The sequence below is a fragment of the Austrofundulus limnaeus genome, unplaced genomic scaffold (genome assembly GCF_001266775.1).
Source record: "Austrofundulus limnaeus strain Quisiro unplaced genomic scaffold, Austrofundulus_limnaeus-1.0 Scaffold35, whole genome shotgun sequence".
Taxonomy (NCBI): domain Eukaryota; kingdom Metazoa; phylum Chordata; class Actinopteri; order Cyprinodontiformes; family Rivulidae; genus Austrofundulus; species Austrofundulus limnaeus.
Genome location: NW_013952437.1, coordinates 1,473,020 through 1,491,546, shown reverse-complemented (window position 1 = coordinate 1,491,546; position 18,527 = coordinate 1,473,020). Strand labels below are relative to the sequence as shown.

Here is an 18,527-nt window from a genome sequence, read left to right as displayed (position 1 = left end):
TCATTCACCTCATACATACTACATTGAGCAACTTGCAGATTGGAAATGGGTGGGAAGCTGCCAAATTAAATCTTAAATCGTCTGTAGTCTGGCGAGATAATAATGCACAGATCTGAATCGTGATAATCTACACCTCCACCTGAAGTTGTGTCTGACCCCAGTAAAGCTTTCAAGACTGTTTTTATTATTAGGTTACTGTATTCTTTTGCTCCTTTAGAGGATTCTCAGTTTGAAAATGGCTTTAAATCAAGTTTCAGGAGTCAGAGAAGGGGATGTTAAGAGGCAACCTGCATTCAGCAGGCTCGGTATAAATATGATCAAGCACCTCTCCATCTTCATGCAGTCAGTGAAAGATTGATGCAAAAGCTATTTTTTTCATTTATTTTATTTTTGGGGGTTGTTTGTTTTCCCCTTTGCTGCCTCCKCCTCACACTGCTCTCTTTATTCCGGACCAGTGTGCAGCAGCGCCCCAGTGAGCATGAAGATCCAGCCGCTAAACCAGACGGCATTGATCGTGAGCTGGGAACGCCCCCTGACAATCTATCACCCCCCCATCACCAGCTACATGGTCTCCTACAGCTGGGTGAAGAGGGACGTCGCCGACGAGAGGACCTTCTCTAAAACCGGGGACCAGAGCATGGTGAGCCAAACCACAAACCACTGGACATTTCTTTTCTTTTTTTTTTTAAATTGAATTACTTTATTTCACAATAACCAGCTCTGACTGGAGTGCGGAGCCTCAGATGTATCTGTCAGGATGAAACGCTGGCTGGATCAGTGGCGGTGTGTAAAGGGGGAGACAGGTTGTGATGAACTCTGCATGTGGCTGTTGGTTGATACGAGGACCCAGACGCTCCGCTGTCACTCACCTGTCTAACAATAGAAACACAGGCCTGTCGCAGACATTGATGCATCACAACTGATATATGTATAATGAGCTGACAAAAACYCTTGTGGCCTTTACTCAGATGTAACATTTTTTTTAACTCACCATCATCTATTGCTGTTTGTTTTTTGGTTTTGCATTCATTTAAATGTGAATCAGTCTCTGAAGTGAATATCTGCTATAACAAGGTCAAAAAGTTAATTTAAGCCGGAGAGGTATAAACAACAGTGGTCCTTGCACTTTTATTTTACCAGTAAGAAAAACCAGGGAGAATTTAAAAAATATATAAATAAATAAAATAAAATCCTGATCTGGTTTCAGGCAGGAGAGAGAGCTCTTTGAACACAGCCTTCCTTTAATAACAAATGCAGAGCAAATGTAGTTCTTAAGATCTCTGATCCGCTGATCATTTAACTCAGCTCAGCTGCCTTAAACATCGGAATACCTCTCCAGTTCCTACTGTATCTTTTAGCAAAACATCCACCGTGTCTACAGAAATAAATCTTCCCTCTGCAGGAGGTTGTACTTACTGGGTTTCTCTTTTTTTATTTATTTTCTTTTTTTTTTTCACTGCGTAGTCTTCTTCTCGGTCATACATTTTTCCATTTCTGGGAATCCAACATCCAACTGTGCATTTCTTCAAGGCCTGCTGACCCCAGCTGTCTTGATAGTTTGCATGACTGCCTCTTTAGATATAAACAGCACCGGGTCAAAACATGCACCCACCGGTTCAGAATCCTGGGATCAGTTCCCTGGTGACACCACAACCTCCAGCCTGGTCATGCATTCCAAAATACGCAGTTGGCTCCGCTGTGGGTTAGAGGCCGGTGATGCGTCTTGCATTGTTGCTGCTTTAGTGACTCTTTTTACAGCATGGAACGCTGCACAGAGAGAGAGAAGTATCCGATGAGCTTTTTCTTTACAGCCGCGCCATTCTCCAAATACGTTCAGCGTGGCACTAAAGAGCCTTTTTCCCTTTCATCTGCTTTCATTTTCAAAGATKATTTAGTGACATTGGAGCTAGTTTACAAGCAAATTGTTGTCCAATATCCAGCTTACACATGTTTGATGCCTCTATTGCAGACATCCACTGAATGAGTCAGGAGAAATGCTGCGTTCAGCATTTACTCCCTGAAAACGGAGGTAMTTTGAATATTCATAAATGTTGGGAGTGATGTGTGGGCGGAGATGTTAATTTTAGGAATTTTCAGCCGGCTAATTGCACTGTTTAGCGCGAGGGTAAAAAGAGAGGATAAGAAATAAAGACAGGTTTGCTCACAACTTCTTGTGTGCGGCTCGTCTTTATGCTGCGCGCCTTTTAAAAGATGCCTGGAGGGGATCTTTAACTTAGAATCTAGTCGCAAAAGCTTAGAAGTGATGGACAAGTAAGTTGAAATGAATATGCAAAAAGGCTCCTTGCTGTCAAGGACAGCCTTCCAAATTAAGTTAATGCTATGCTCAGCTAAAGACGGATTAATATTTATTTCCTTTTCCTTGGATTTTGCACGCTCAGAAGTCTGCCTTAATCGCGGCTCCTCTAGAAACCTGCCACAATGGCGCCGTTTGATTTTAAACATAGAAAACATTTCATTTCAAATCTCCCTTTGCTGGTTATTTGCTACTCCAGGCAATTTGCAGCAACATTTCAGTGACCTTTTAGTTCTCTATCAACCATACTGCACCCYGAGGTTGTCTGGCACAACTGTCACATCTCTACAGTCTGGTCTTCATTCTCTATTTTCTGTGGACTTGTGGTGAGACACAACAAGGCAGAGTCTTCTCTATTAGGGCTGCTATACCGTGGAGAAACTTGTGTAGGCGGAAGATGTGAAGAGGAGTCATTTTTTAAAACTCATATTTGAAGATTTTTTTGTGAGTTATGACTGGTAAAATATGTTCGACTTTTGAGTGATTTTTTTTTCCTTTAGCAATTTTCCAATAAAAAGAAAAGAATGTATTTGTTTTTTTAATTATTTATCTTTGTCTCATTAGGAGCTGTATGTTTCTATTGTTGCCATTTTTGTTCAAATTGATGATTGAAAGAATGATTACTGCGTTCATGTGGTGCCATGGCCGTATAATTGCACTTCTGTCATTATTGTCCACTCCTCTCTCAGATGTCAGTTTCTCTTATTTTGCCTGCTTTCATTTCCATTTCAATTTCAGTCCCTGGAAACTTTATCTGAATTATTACCAAGAAAGAGAAAATAAACTAGCTCCACTACCACAGAGGCAATCACCCATCCAATTTTGTGGATATTTTTAATATAACTCTAGCCATTTGTGAACACTAACAAATTAGGCAAAAAAAAAGGACTGAAGCTTTACATAATATATTTTCATTTTAGCCATCAGCATCCACTCTTTTAACAGTAATTCTGCTGCACTCATAATATTTTCGGCTAATGTATCTGTCTGTGTGTGTTTCTCTCTCTTGCAGAAAGCAATTATTACTAATGTATCCCCTGACATCCTGTACCTGTTCAGAGTGCAGGCAGTGTGTCAGCATGACCAGCGCAGTGACTTCAGCCAGACGCTGTTGTTCAGAGGTACGTGGTCAAACCTCTAAAGTCGTTGGGTTGCTTAAATTTGTAGGTCCTTAAAGGGACTGTTCAATTTTTTTTGAAGCAGGGTTCAGTGGAGGGTATGGAAAAAAATTGTCTTTCTTTTAACAGCCTTGGAGATAAAATAGTTTATTTCTGACCAGAAAAATGGTTCTTAAAGCAACTCTAATCTCCAAAACGTTGTATCTTTTAATGAGTGTAGTGATTTTAATGCTGTTTTATTCACTTTTACACCATCACCAGCTTTGTGTCATGTAATTATTTATACATAATCTTAGCTTTTATTTTGCTTTTTGCAAGTAAAAAAAAAAGCCACATCAATAATTATCTGTGCTTTAGCACTTCCAGGAAACACTTGCAGCAAAAATATCAGGAATGTACCGTACTTGCTGGAGTGACTGCATAATGCAAATTAAGGGTTTGTAAAAAGCCAGTTGCATGAACTATTGTGATGTTATTTTAAGGCAGAAGTATTCCACTTTAAACCTGGTTCCCCTCAGACTAGTTGTTATCTTGTTAATCAATCCAGTCAGAAAAAAAACTTTAAACCAAAAAGTTATTTAAAGAGATATCTGACACACGTAAGGTGTCAGATACACACAAAGGTTATTTGAACTGTTTGTTTCAGAATTTTAACTTTTATGTATTTTAAAGTTTTGTGTAATTTTTTGATAATTTTTATTTAAGTTGTATTGGTTGATTTTATGAATTTGTTGGCAGACATGCTTATGTATTTTAAGTGTATATGGATGCATAAACTGTTTGTATTTTACTTGTGTAGAAATGCCCAACCAGGGCCTGGAGTTGCAAATTAGCTATAGCTATATACTCTTTCTGCAAAGCATCTGTTACAGACTTGATCTGTTCTATGTTTTTGTATGCATTGTCCTTTKTAAATAAATAAAGATAAAGATATTTACAGTTTTTCCACAGAAACCCACTTCAAAACGTCTGGACTATGAAAAGTAAAAACACGTGACATAAGTGTAAAATCTGTTTTGTTTTTATTTTGCAGCCAACACAACAAGAATATTCGAAGGGTCTCGCATTGTGAAGACTGGAATGGTTAGTTGACCAGAAGATGGCAGTGCGAATGTCTTAATGGGCTGAAAGTCATTTTTGTGTTGTGTGACCACTTTGTTCTCCTGCCTGTCCTCCTCAGCCAACCATTTCTCCGGCTTCCTCGGCGGACATGGCTCCCATCAGCTCTGGTTCCTCCACTTGGACGTCCTCTGGCATCCACTTCTCTCTTGTCTCCATGGCAACCGGGATGGGCCCCTCCTCTAGCGGCAGCCAGGCCACGGTGGCGTCCGTGGTAACGAGCACCTTGCTGGCGGGTTTGGGCGTCGGCGGAGGGGTGATTTCGTCGTTGCCCAGTTCCGCCTGGCCCACGCAGACGCCTCGCGCCGCTCAGAACCCGACGCGTCCGTCCACCCCGCCCGCAACGCCCAACACGGAGCGAACGGCAACGCAGGGGGCGGAGACGGACAAGCAGCCCGAGGAGAAACAGGCCACAGGTCAGGGTGAGGAGGGGGAGGAGGAGGGCGAGCGAGAGGGAGAGCAGGAGGAAGAGGACGAGGAGGAGAAGAAGAGAAAAGGCAAAAATCCTCCTGATAATGCGGAGAAACAAGCAAACGGCACTGTGTCCGAAGAGCCTTTAATCCCAACCCCCGCATCCACAGCCAAAGAGAAAAGAGAGGGCAAACCTACAGTTAAAGGCAACACGGTCCCTGCGAGCACTGATGATGAGCATTTGGTCAACAAGGAGAAGAAACCCACAGAAGTAACTGCAGTTTCCACTCAGGAGCCCCGTAATGACAGCGCTGAGATGCAGATCCCCCAGAGCTCTACACTATCTCCAAAGATTAATGATGAAAATAGATGGCCTTTCTCTGTTCACACCGGTGAGCAAATCTTTTCCCTTCAAACAGATGTTCAATCCCTTTCAAAGCAAAAAAAAAATGTTTTTTCAACTCTTATGAAGCCTTGATCTCTTGTAGCCACCTATAATGTGAAACTGAATTCTGTAAACACTATCGGCATTATGAAGTCCAATTTAGGCGAACAAATAAGTTGATACAAGTCCGTAAATACACTAGTTACCATCTCACTCAAAGACAAAGCTCCAGGCTTTTGTGTCACTACAACACAGAGGCCTGAAGGAAGGAGACGGCTGTCTGCCAGAGGGGTTCTGCCTCAAGGAATTCCTTTAAGCAGATTTCAAACGAGTTTGCTTCAAGGGAAAGAATTTGTGAAGGTTTTTTTTTCTGCCATCGTAGTGTTAGAAATGGTAAATTCCATGAACGTAGATTGTCAAACAGTCAATTATAAATGTAGGATTTTTGCAAAGATAAGAWTTGCACAAGAACTAGAAACAATTTGCAGGGTTCTGTTAAATCTTTTTGTGGGGTGTAATAGCTGAAGGTTATGGTTGGAATCATTTTAAGGATCCAGTCTAACATTTTTTTTTTAATTTACTGATATGTGTGGGTTTAGTTTTTGTGATATGTCTCATGCAGCTAATGGCAGGGTTTGTGTTTTTGGTATCATTCATTTTCCTGTGTTTGTGTGTTTTTGGTCATCCCTAGTTTTACAGTGATCTCAAGAACGAGTGGGCAGATTTAATTAAAACTCTTAGAACATTGGTGTCTAACTTATTTGCACTGAGGGYCACACAAACATTATTAATTTTGACATTTGGTGTTTGACTAAAAACAAAACATCACGTTCTTGTCTTACAGCACGGCAAACAAACAATAACTGGGCTCTACATGACATTTCTTGCATAGAAACAGCATTTTAACATGTCCACTTATAAACAMWGAAAGGTAGTACATGTATGACTGACTAAATGTGAAATCAGTGATAGAAGAAATACAATTTTCAACCCTGGTTCTCAAGGCTCACTGCCCTGCATGTTTTAGGTCTCCATGCTTTGACACACCTGATTCAGATGATTGCGGTTCATCAAAAGCCTGATAATTAGTAACCAACTGGAAGCAGCTGTGTTGAAGCAGGGAAACCTCTAAAACATGCAGGACAGTGGGCCTTGAGGACCAGGGTTGAAAAACACTGGAGCATTCTCTGTCCCACTTACAAATTTCCAACTTGTAAGTGGGAAATTCCCACTTCCCAGTATAACTGGGTCTCAACAAAAGTGCCAGCTACTTTTGAATCCTGTGCACCTCCACTTAGTGGTGTGATGCCATCAGTTTGCAGGTAAAATAATCAACACGTATTATGGGAGAGTTTACGGACAGTGCTGACTTCAAACAAGCTTATTTTAAGACATTAATAGATGTTTGAAGATCTCGCGGGCCATATAAAATGCCATGGTAGGCCACATTTGGCTCGCAGGCCTCGAGTTTGACACATGATTTAGAAGGTAACCTTTAGATGTAAATCTGCTACAAGCAAGGTAGTCACCACAGCTGACTGACATTAGCAATCACCAGCATGTCTATACCTCCATCATTTGCATAACTATTTTTTTTTCTTCATAGGTTTTTTATGAAAAAAATATAACTTTATTTTTCAAACACCCTAATTTTTTTAAGGTCCTCACGTAAAACTCAATCATCACGAACTACTTTATTACCATGAAATAAAATAAAATAAATACTTTTGAAGATATCTTTTTCCCACTTTTTGTTTACTCTTTTCAAAGTCAGCATGAGTGAACAGTTATGTGTGAGAAAAGATTAAAAAATAGTGTTTGTGACTTTATAACACCGATAATATATTGACAAACAGAATTATTTGTATAGATATTCATTATTGTTTATGTTCCTGATGAATAATCCTGTACGTGTCACTAGTAAATTTGCAGAACTTGTTTCTGCGTTTTGTTTTAGACCCAACTATTCTGTCCAACCCAACACGGACCCCCCACCCAGGAATGGGCAGGATGGTGTGGATCGTGCCCTTGGTGGTGGTGTCTGCTCTCACTCTGCTGTGCCTCATCGTGCTGCTGATCGTGATGGTCTACTGGAGGTGAGAAAGAGTTCAGTAAGCCTACATAACCACATTACAGAGGCATCACGCTGCTACAAACGTCTGTTAGAAGAGTTAAAGGTCATTGATCAAGTGCTTTTACAAAATTGTCTCATCTTGAAAAGACTCTTACTGGATCATGTTTCTTCGCCTCTCACCTACAACGGCTGTGTCGTCTTTTTACACTTTCTGGATTTTTTTTTTAATGCAGCCAAACATGGTCTGGGTGTGTTGGTTCAAATCAATCTCCTCTCCCCCCTGCCTCATTTTGCATATCAGACCCATCACCCCACTGGGTGAAGGGGAAGAGACCTGAAGGCCCTGCGCTTCCAGCACAGGTCCCAGCTGTGTCTTCATCTGCTGGGCTAATTTCCAGCCACGCCACTGGAGCCCCAGTAATTACACAGGCCAGGCCACCAGCACATGTCGGATGGCGCTTAATGAGAAACAAATAGCACTACAGACCACTTCCTCAGTTGGTGCCAGACGTATTTACTGTGGCTACTTGTGCAAGATTATATTTGTTTTTGCTCTTCGTACTTTATTTTTTTTGGACTGCGCTGCTCTGTGTGATCACTGCTGCAAATGTTTATTGCACCTTACTGTGGCGGATTATAAAGTTGCAATATAAATAAAAGCCTGGCTATCAGCTCCGTAGAGGTGTAAAAAAACAGACAGCTGGGAAGAAGATGACTGTAGCGGATTCAGTCGGTGGATGAATTACTGGGAGTTGTGGTACTTGAATAAGGAACGCAGAGGTAGCTTTGAGATTACAGCAGCTGTTGTTGTGACAGCTCAGACAGTTCACAGACAATGCCTACCTCCCCAGGGGAAAAGGCCACAAGGAGAGACGAAATTCACACTCTCTTAACTCTTTGTGGTGGCTACGCACCCGTTAAAGTAAACTACATCATCTGGTTGCAAATGTATTATTTCAACTATATACCACAGGTCATTCATAAATGCTTTTTGTTTTGGACTCTGTCGACATTTTAAGGCGTTGTCTGGTATTTAATCCACACATTTAGCTTGTTTGGACAGAATGATGTCCACTGTGGAAACTATCGTTGGGGTACAGTACACATCTCAAATCTTCTGAGGTTTTGAGGTATAAATGGTTCTCAAGTGACGTAACAACTTCCGGATCACATAATTGAATTGCCATATTTGTGAGCACTAACAGAATAAAATAGTATTGTTTTTGAAGCGTTAGGTTTTTTCTCCAGTGTATAGCCCTGGTGGCTATACACTGGAATTACTTCATCAAAACATTATCATCCCATTCACTATCCCCAGCTTTAGCAAGTTTTCTGGGGGAAAGCCTGACAATGTTTTAAGCATCCATCCATTCATCCATCCATCCATCCATCCATCCATCCATCCATCCATCCGTCCATCTTCTGTACACGCTTCTTCCTTTCAGGGTTGCGTGGGTCACTGGTACCCATATCCAGCAGTCACAGTGCGAGGGGCGGGGTACACCCTGGACAGGTMGCAAGTCCATCACAGGGCCACACATAGAGACAAACGAGACAAACAACCATTCACTCTCTCGCACCTTGGGACAATTTAGAGCTATCAATTAACCTAACAGTCATGTTTTTGGTCTGTGGGAGGAAGCCGGAGTACCCGGAGAGAACCCACACATGCACGGAGAGAACATGCAAACTCTACCCAGAAAGATCCCCGGGRCGGGATTTGAACCGGTGACCTTCTTGCTGCGTTTTAAGCATCTTTTAAAAAAAATTTAAGTCCTTTGTGGCTAACGAGAATCAACCGCAAAGGTTTCACCCAATCACAGAATTTTTTGCATTTCAGCCCGCTTGAGATAGTGAAAGACTGCATAGTACGTTATACTTTTTAGAAAACAGTGGAGGACTATAAATTAACAGTAAAACTGCACTGAACACTGTGCAATTCACCCCTCCCTTCCCCACTCTTAATCTCTCGCTTCCAAAGTAAACTCACATCTAATATCTGGATAAACACCAAAGCTCAGCACCGGTTTGACTTTTTTAAGATATATATAGATAAATACGGGTATACATATTTTTATGGTGTTTATGACAGTATTGCGGTGTGTCCTGTTAGCACCTGGCTGCCTGTTTTTTTAGTTATTTTTATTTTATTTTATTTATTTTATTTTATTTTTTTTGGCTATATTCCTCTGTACTGTTTTCCTAGCTACAAGCTAAATGCTAGCCCACAAACATGGCGCGAACAGTAAAAAGTACCCGGACGATGATGTCAATGAGAACCATCTATTTGGAATGAAGTCAGGTCAAGTCCAAACTCTCTTTAATACCTTGTGGATGCTAAAGCTCACATTTCCCAAGGTTTAATCCCAGTTTGTGCTTCCTCAAAGCGAACTCTTCTTCTGCAGCTGTAGGAACAGGAAGCCAGCRAGGAGATGTTGGTTGTACCGCTTCGGTAGCTGGACCACATCTGCACTGGAGGGGAGTCATTAGCATAGGAGGCAGTGACGCAAACTGGGGGGCTGGAACTCTCCTCCCCCTATTTGTTTTTCCCCTGTCGTGTCTTTCTCCATCTCTCTCCTTCTTTCATGCCGTGCCACCTTTTATCTTTTTTTATTATTTTTGTTTCATCTCTCTTTAAGAATGACGAGCATCTGCTCCCTCCTCTGCAGCAAGTACAGGTAGGATTAACTTTAGGATCTTTAGAGCTCCTGTGAATTTATCAGAACACATTTATGTTAGAGGAGATGGTAGATATGCAAGGTGTGCAGGCCTTAAAATATTCCACTCTCCTGTTTTCAATCTAGTTAGAATTGTAGATTTTTTTTTGGTTTCACACCATGGAGAAGTTTGTCTTGAATATGGAATACATTGACCTCAAAAACTGCCCTTTTACAAAGCTGAAATATCCCCTGCTAAATAATGTAGGTAATCTCAAATTATTTTGACTTTCTAACGCGTTTTTGAAAGTCTGAAAACTTTAAACCTTGACCTGTGTCAAATTTGTGAGGATTTGCTCAAGAAATAATTGTTTTTTTTTTTTTAGTTTTTGAAGGTACTTTTAATTATTCACTGACTTAATTTTGGAAATCAAAATTCTAAACACAAAAAACCGATGCAAAAATGCACATTTAAAAAGCAGGTTTAATTGTTGTCTCTGTGTGGGAGAATTAAAAGTAGAGAAGAAAGTATATGTTTTGACTAGTTGTCTTCAGTTTGCCTAAAAGGCTCAAATTTAGCGKTGTGCTTCTGTGAGTCGCTGTACATAGTTTAACCTTTTCCCCAATGCCTGATTAGACTGCGTTTCCAGGAGCCGCTCGCTCTGCGTGCGACCAGCCGTGTCTCGGCTACTCTGGGGTTTTCATTAGGACTTTTCAGCTGTTGTCATTTTCCTCAACATTTCTATGCTAATGTTGACAGACTACATCTGAGGACAAGTCCCTAATACACTTTACTGCATCATTTCTGATGATAGTGGGTGTATTTACCGTGCCGTTCTCACTGGTCTTATCGCTCCGTGTCCCTGTAGGAGATTTTTCCAGACGGCTCATTTCTACGTGGAGGAGAGCAGCTCTCCACGGGTGGTGGCCAATGAGAATATCCCAATCATCCCCATACCAGGTGAGACATCCTTTATTTTTCATGTGTGTTTGAGAAAAATCATACATAAATAGTGTTCMAAACATCTTGCAGTTCTCTAGATTTGGTAAGATACTGCAGCACAGTTATAACAAAAATATAAAAACGGTTGAAATGTGGTTCATAAGTTGTCAAATAAAGGATGATGAGAAGATAAAGCAGTTAAAATCATTTCTTTTAAATCCAAAGTTTATATTCCTTTATTTAACCTAAAAGTATATTTATTTATATAGTGAAGTGAAATGTGCTGACGGGGTCTTCACTCCCATTCAGGGATCTGTCAGCAGATAAAAGCACACCTCTACTCTRCCTCATTAATGGTTTTCAGATGGTTGCTTGTTTTACCTTGACATCTTTGCGTGCAGTCTCTGTTTATTTACATGTGAAGTGACTCTTTGAACAGCTTTATAGAAGTTGAGTGACTGGCTTTTCTTTGCACTTAATATCCCAGGCAGCAGTGCAGTGGCAGCTTGTCGATATCAGACTTTACTCTCAGAGTCTCTTAAAGCTCAGGGACGTTTTGAGGCAGCGAGAGCGTGGAGACCGAGAGCAGCTTTCACTGGCATTCACACCACATCCTTCACTCACAGTGCTCTTTTTTTTTCTTCCTCTCTGTTTTTCTTGCCTTTGCCTTTGTTTGTCTTTTGTGTTTTTCTTGCTTGTTTCTACATGTCCTTCTTTTTATTCCTTTCTTTCTTGTCTTTTTTCTTTCCTTCCTCCAGTATTTCCTTTTTCTCCCCTTTTGTTTTGCGTACCTTTCATTCATTATTTTTCCTTTCCTTCCTACCTTATTTATTTTCCTTCTGTATTTTTTCCTTTATTTTTTTCCTTCTTCTCCTACTTTCCTTCTTTTTTCTTCATTTGTTCTTTTCATCCTATGCTCCTTCCTCTTTCCCTTTATTCTTTTCTCCAGTTCAATATTTCTGTTAGTCCTTTCCTTTTATCTTATGTTCCTATTTTCATYGTTTCTTTAGTTTTTCCCCACTTTCCTTTCTATCTCCCATTTTTCTTCCATTTTTTTATTGTTTATCTTGACTCCAAGTTTTTGTATTATTCTTTTGAATCAATCCATACATAATTAAGAACTAGACACAGAGCCACGGTACATTTAACCCTATGCATGAACAWAGCTTTTCACCACTTTTACATCCTTATAAAACTGCCTAATCAGCTGTGCTCCATTAGAATCCGTACCTCCAGAAGCTACATTGATAAATGACCAGATTAATAAAGGAGAATTCACCTTCCTGCTGCAGCCACTGAAGCATGTAAAGGCCCGACAGGCCTCAGCTGCAGAGGTGTGTTAGTTAAGACATTGTCCCGCATCAGCAGCTGTGACAGCTGAGTCCTCTGCATTGGTGCGTCTTGTGCCAACCAGCCCGATCAAACATCCTTCATGTGTGATTTGGGGCTGATTTGGCTCAGATGAAACAGATGCTCCCTCCTATAAAACCCTCCCAAACCCCAGATATAGGGGTTCATGAGCTTAGTCTGCTAAAGGAAATAAATAAATCTTAATTTGAAAATCAACTCGCTGTGACTGATTTGGCTTTTGCTAAATGATGAATTACAATAATTAGTGTAATAATAATAAACTGGTGAATTATTTCCTCTTTTTCTAAATACACACTGATTAATAATCAGTTTCTGGATTCTGAAAATGTTTGGACATTGTGAAAAATGTAAATAAAACCTAACTGCAATGACCAAACATCCTATTGACTTTAGGCCTTGTCCTTTGAGCATAAATATTTCTCCAGAACGCTGCACACTTACCCAAATGTAATAAAACTGCCATTAAAAAACAAACAAAAAAAAAGTGTGTGTGTGTGGGCACGTTTTGTCTACATTGTGGGAACCATTTTCCAGAAAAAAGCGGCGTCATGGGGGCCGAGCTTGCATCGTGGCGACCAATGCCTGGTCCCCACAGGTACGGATGCTAATATCGGGTACGGGGTTAGGTTTAGGACCAACGTGTGAATCGATTTTAGGTTAGTTTTAGGGTCAGGTAGGTACCTGTGAGGTTAATTTTAGGGTTAATGGTTAGGGTTAGGATATAAAATTACCAGAAAATGAATGAAAGTCAATCCACGGCCCCCACTGGGATTTAAAAACAAACCACAAATTTTAGACAAAGTTTCTCCCAGTCTGGTGAACCTCTGCCCACCTTTACCTCTGAGAAATTCAGCTTCTCTGAAATGCTGTTAGAGTTRCATTTCACAGTATACTGTTGTAAATGACATTTCTACAATGTGCTCACTTAGTCAGAATTAGAATTGTAGATAAAAATGAGCACTTTGCGTCAAAGCCTGTTTACTTCTTCTGCAGATGATATGGAGGCCATCCCCGTCAAGCAGTTTGTCAAACACGTCATGGAGCTTTACAAGAACAACATGCAAGGTTTCGCTGAGGAGTTTGAGGTACATTTTCACCGCTGCAAAAACGTTGATTTGATTTGAGCCCTACGAGTTTTTAAAACAAAGCGACTGGACTTATTACCTGCTTCTTCCTTTGTTTTCCTGCCCAGTCACTTTGTTTAAGAACTATTGGGATCTGTCATGTTYTGCTGGATGACAAAGAATCTACACCAGCATTTTTTATGCTGCTTTTTTTTTTTGTTTTGTTTTTTAAAACTTGTTCCAAGCATGACAGAACAAAACCTTTGCGTGCTTTTGTCTTTTCTCTTGAGTTTTGCACAGACTGATAAACTGCCGAGCACCGGTGGTGTTTGTCAGTTCTGCACGTTCTCTCATCCGAACAATAGTTTGAATGTATTACTCTTTCTGTTTGTGTGAGAAGTCAGTAATTCTGACCAGATGGAGAGAAAGATAGAGCGAAAGATCAGAGATGAAGGTTAATTAGAGATGGTCCTTTATGCTGGTTGACTGGCTTGGAACACTTTTTTTTATTCTGTGTAACTAGGTTAAGAAATAAGGCAAAAGCGTCACCCCTAGAGTGTTCCTCTAATTGGGGTTATTTGATGTGAGGCTGGTGTGCATGATTTTCAAATGCACCAGGATGAAGGCGTGTTAGAAGTGACTGCCTTTTGTGGACGGCTGAATGCACCAAAGTGTAGTGAAGAGGAAAAGAAGACGACTGTTCTACTGTAGGCTTTAGTTCAAGCCCCAGTGGCGGTAAGCATCTGCTCCGCTGAAGCGTCCTTGAGACACTGAGTCCCTGCTGGAAGTTCACTTCATCTTGGGCTCTGAGCTCCTTATGCAGAGGCGAAGGGAGAAAAAAAGAGAGTGGAAGATAGGATCACAAGAATCTGTCATTATAACACCATTGTTACAGTTTCATGGAAATCAAGCGGCTAATTCTATTAGCTCATCTCCTCTTGTTTAATGAAATCCTTTTCTGACTATTTTCTTCTCTCTCCAGGAGGTCCAACGCTCCACAGTCGACTTAAAAATCACAGCAGAACACTCCAATCATCCTGACAACAAGCACAAAAACAGATACATCAACATTGTGGCCTGTGAGTCAGCTGTAAAATCTGATTAGGATGTCTACCGCTGTGGGATTCAATAATGTGTTTTAGATCAAGTTTTCTTCCCTTTCATGAGTCCTCTAAATACATCAATGCTTTTTCCTAGATGACCACAGCAGGGTGAAATTAAGAGCTTTGCCGGGGAAAGATGCCAAACATTCGGATTACATCAACGCCAACTATGTAGATGTAAGTTTTTCATTTTACTCGTGACTTGTTGGCTTTTTTTTTATTTCATGAATGCAAGTCACAGTTTGGGTGTTAGAGCTGCCAAAAAATGTTTCACAGAGCTGCCGTTTTTCTACAGTTTTATTTAGAATATCAAGTAGCACTTGTAAAAACTGAGGGATTTGAATCATGTACTTAAATACTAACAGTTCCTATGAGATGAAGAAGTGGGGGTTTTATCGCCCACTGAAAGTGAGAGTCAATTAAAAGAAATGTTAGGAAATATTTTAAGGATTGCCAATTTTTCCTTTTTCAGGGCTACAACCACCCCAGAGCTTACATAGCCGCTCAGGGTCCCCTCAAGTCCACGTTTGAGGACTTTTGGAGGATGGTGTGGGAGCAGAACACTGGGATCATCGTCATGATCACCAACCTCGTGGAAAAGGGGAGGGTAGGTTTCCCTTTTAGCTCGCCAGCTGAGAATAAATCCACAGATGACTTTTCCTCCGATGTCAAAACCTCTGATTTTGTGTGTTTCAGAGAAAATGTGACCAATACTGGCCGACAGAGAGCAACGAACAGTATGGAAACATAGTGGTGACGCTGAAAAGCACCAAAGTTCACGCCTGCTACACGCTGCGCCGCTTTCTTATAAGGAACACAAAAATTAAAAAGGTACCTGCACTTATTTTATGTTCTTGAATCAAGACTTTTGTGTGAACAGCTGTTTGGTAGATTTTACGTTGTTTCTGTCCACATTCAGATAGCTGTGGTGTTTTATATTAGCTCGTGCCAAGATCTAAAATAGACAAAATATAGTAAATGAACGATTAGATAAATTTACACATTTTTGTTTCTGTGTTTACATTTACATTTACATTTAGTCCTGCACCTTAGTAATGATAGTGAACTAATGACATTAGCGTGTGACCGAGCCGCTCCTGGAACAACAACAAACACATGTTCGCCTGTAATGGCTGCCGTCTACCGGTGTTCTGAAAAAGTTTGTATCCCTGAAAAAAGTTTCYYCACCASAGGGGGCGCTCGCGAGTAGGAAGTAATCTGCTTTTCCTCCACAAGATGGTCCAAATCTCATGTGAAGTCTCTGACTTTTGTGTTGGTGCATCCTGGTGGACTGTGTGTAAAATGCCAGAATTCATATGATGCTGCTGCTACAACTGATATATATTTGTTGTCAAAATACCTTTAAGTACATATGTTATTAAAATAAAATGAACAGTCCAATCATCATTTTACTGATATGTATAAAGACTGCAAAGGCTGAAAAATCTTGAAGTCTGTATGAAATTGGAGGTAGTTTGAGGATTAAATTTTTTATGCTTTTTAAGCTCAAAAGGGGGGGGGGTCGTATTATACATGAGATCGTATTATACATGAATAAATACGGTAATCTTTTGCCACCACAATGTTTCAAGTCTTAACCTATAAGCAGTGATGGGCACAGTTCCCCTAAAGCACTAAAAGGGGAATTAATTTCCTGATTAGTGCTTTAGGGCTTTTGCTATGTTTTAAATTCATTAGTGGATTAGTACTTGATAAATTTATGGGCTAAATTTAGAAGCACCAACTGAGGTCTTTAAATGTTATTGATCAACGTTATTGTTAACAGTTGAGGGTGAAAGCTGTCACACATTTTGTTAATGTGTGTCACTTATCTACAAGGTCACATGTCAAAGTCAAGGCCCGTGGGCCAAATGTGGCCTGCAGGTGACTCCCATTTGGCCCACTGAGGGCACTAAGTGACAATGTTCTTCACACAGTAAATATTGGCTCATGTTGAATGAAGAATGTTTCATGTGTCAACTGGATTATATTAGTGCTTTAGAATTAGCTTTTGCTAAATTTTCCTAAATAGTTGAGTTAGTGCTTTAGGGTTAGTGCATCTAATATTTAGATTAGTGCTGCCCGCCACTGCCTATAAAGTTGAGATTCTACATTAGATATAGAGTCAGCTAATGTAGAAACTGAAATGTACCATGTATTTTAACGGTTGAGTTTTAATGTTTCAGGGTCAGAAGGGGAATCCAAAAGGGAGGCTAAATGAGCGCATTGTGATTCAGTATCACTATACTCAGTGGCCCGACATGGGAGTACCGGAGTACACACTTCCTGTCCTCACCTTCATCAGCCGCTCGTCGGCGGCTCGGACTGCAGACATGGGTCCCGTCCTGGTACACTGCAGGTACGCCATCACTGCTGAGCTCTGAGGGGTTAGACGAGTGCTCCTAATGACTGTTTTCTGCTGACTTGATTAAAAAAAAGAAAAAAGAAGAAAAATCCACTCACGTTAGTTTGCACTGTGCTCTTCAGTGCAGGGGTCGGGCGCACAGGAACGTACATCGTCATCGACAGCATGCTGCAACAGATCAAGGACAAAAGCACAGTCAGCGTCCTGGATTTTCTCAAACATATACGCACACAACGCAACTACCTTGTCCAGACGGAGGTAAGGTGCTGAAACTCGTCATTAACTCTGGGGGGGAGGAACTGGATTCCTCCTGTAAAGGTCAACTCTGATTTAAGATGGGAAAGCAGTTATGAAATTTATTCAGTTTGATACTCTGAGCTCAGGTAAAGGTCACGCTGCCTGCAATTTCAGTGCACCGCAGAGTTTAAACTGTTACACACAGCCCATAATACTGATGAATGTATTACAGCAGAACAGAGGTCGGCCCATTAGGTTTCTCAGTGGCCGATGACGATTTCTGAAGCTGTTTTGTTTGTTTATTTATTTTAAGACCATATTTAAAATTCTTTCTTTTTCCAACACAAAGCATTCTACATGTGCCTGTAATTTAGAAATTTAGAGAGGTTTTTTTTTCATGACTGGCTTTGAAATCAGTTTTAGTTTTGAAGATGATTATTGTTTGAATTTATGCTTGAGAAAAAAAGGGGCAGATATTATATATTTTTTTCTTCTCTGCTGCCTTTCGTTTAATTGTATTTTCTTTTTATTGTATATAGAATTTTGTTTTTTAAGAAATGAATGAAGTTTGATATAAAAAAAAGTTTTAGGAAAATTATTTTGTCAAAGCAAATAAATGTAAAAGGCTCATTAAAAAGAAAAGTTAAAGTCTAATTATTTTTACTGATAAATATGATTGTTTTATAGGTTAGCATAAAGTTTTGTTCCCTTTCATTTGGGTTTTGCAGGTGTTGTCCTGAAAATAAGCACTCCTACCATAACAGGCTCTCTGGTCATAGTGTTAGCAAACCCATCTGAGCCCCACCCAATCCCTCACTACTCCCCATCTCGCCCAAAGACACGTTCAGCCTTTATCTCTGTATCAAAATAAATTCAAAAAAAGAAGAAGAAAACTTTTATTTTGAAAATGTAAGAAATAATCCATTTTTTCTAACTCTTTTGATGATTTACAAACAACCAATTGATATTTTCACAACCTCTGAACAGACTGAGAACAGACAAGGTACTGGGGCACCCCTGTGCTTTTTGGTGCCCCCCTTAGAGGGGCCGGGCCCCACCATGTTGAGAATCGCTGTATTAGACTGACCCGTTGTTAAATTAGTTTTTTGTTCTCAGTTTTGTTTATGGCAGATTATTTAAAAAAAAATCACTCTGTCTACCTCTAGACCTAAGTTTTTCTGATCTCAGGCATCTCTTTGTACTTCAAATACTTTTAAAGTCTGAATGAAGATAACCGTTTTTTATTAATATGAAATATGAAATAACCTTAGATTTTTTTATGCTTGGAACATTTTTATTCTCTGAAGTGAGAAACTCAATGACCATCAATGTATTTTATCGGTTTATCAGTTTTGTTAATCAGATC

The 18,527-nt window shown here is 40.2% G+C and overlaps 1 protein-coding gene across 1 annotated transcript in view; it reads left to right on the top strand.

Annotated features, from left to right (window-relative positions):
* LOC106516032 (protein tyrosine phosphatase receptor type G) overlaps positions 1-18,527 on the top strand; it is a gene marked incomplete at its 5' end in the record, with an annotated part of 114,663 nt that overhangs the window by 88,296 nt on the left and 7,840 nt on the right. The window contains 13 exon segments of the mRNA XM_014006179.1: positions 456-640; positions 3,327-3,435; positions 4,466-4,515; positions 4,613-5,354; positions 7,305-7,443; positions 10,948-11,039; positions 13,386-13,477; positions 14,439-14,535; positions 14,654-14,736; positions 15,032-15,166; positions 15,256-15,390; positions 16,746-16,918; positions 17,047-17,182. Coding sequence (XP_013861633.1) covers positions 456-640; positions 3,327-3,435; positions 4,466-4,515; positions 4,613-5,354; positions 7,305-7,443; positions 10,948-11,039; positions 13,386-13,477; positions 14,439-14,535; positions 14,654-14,736; positions 15,032-15,166; positions 15,256-15,390; positions 16,746-16,918; positions 17,047-17,182 — 2,168 coding nt within the window.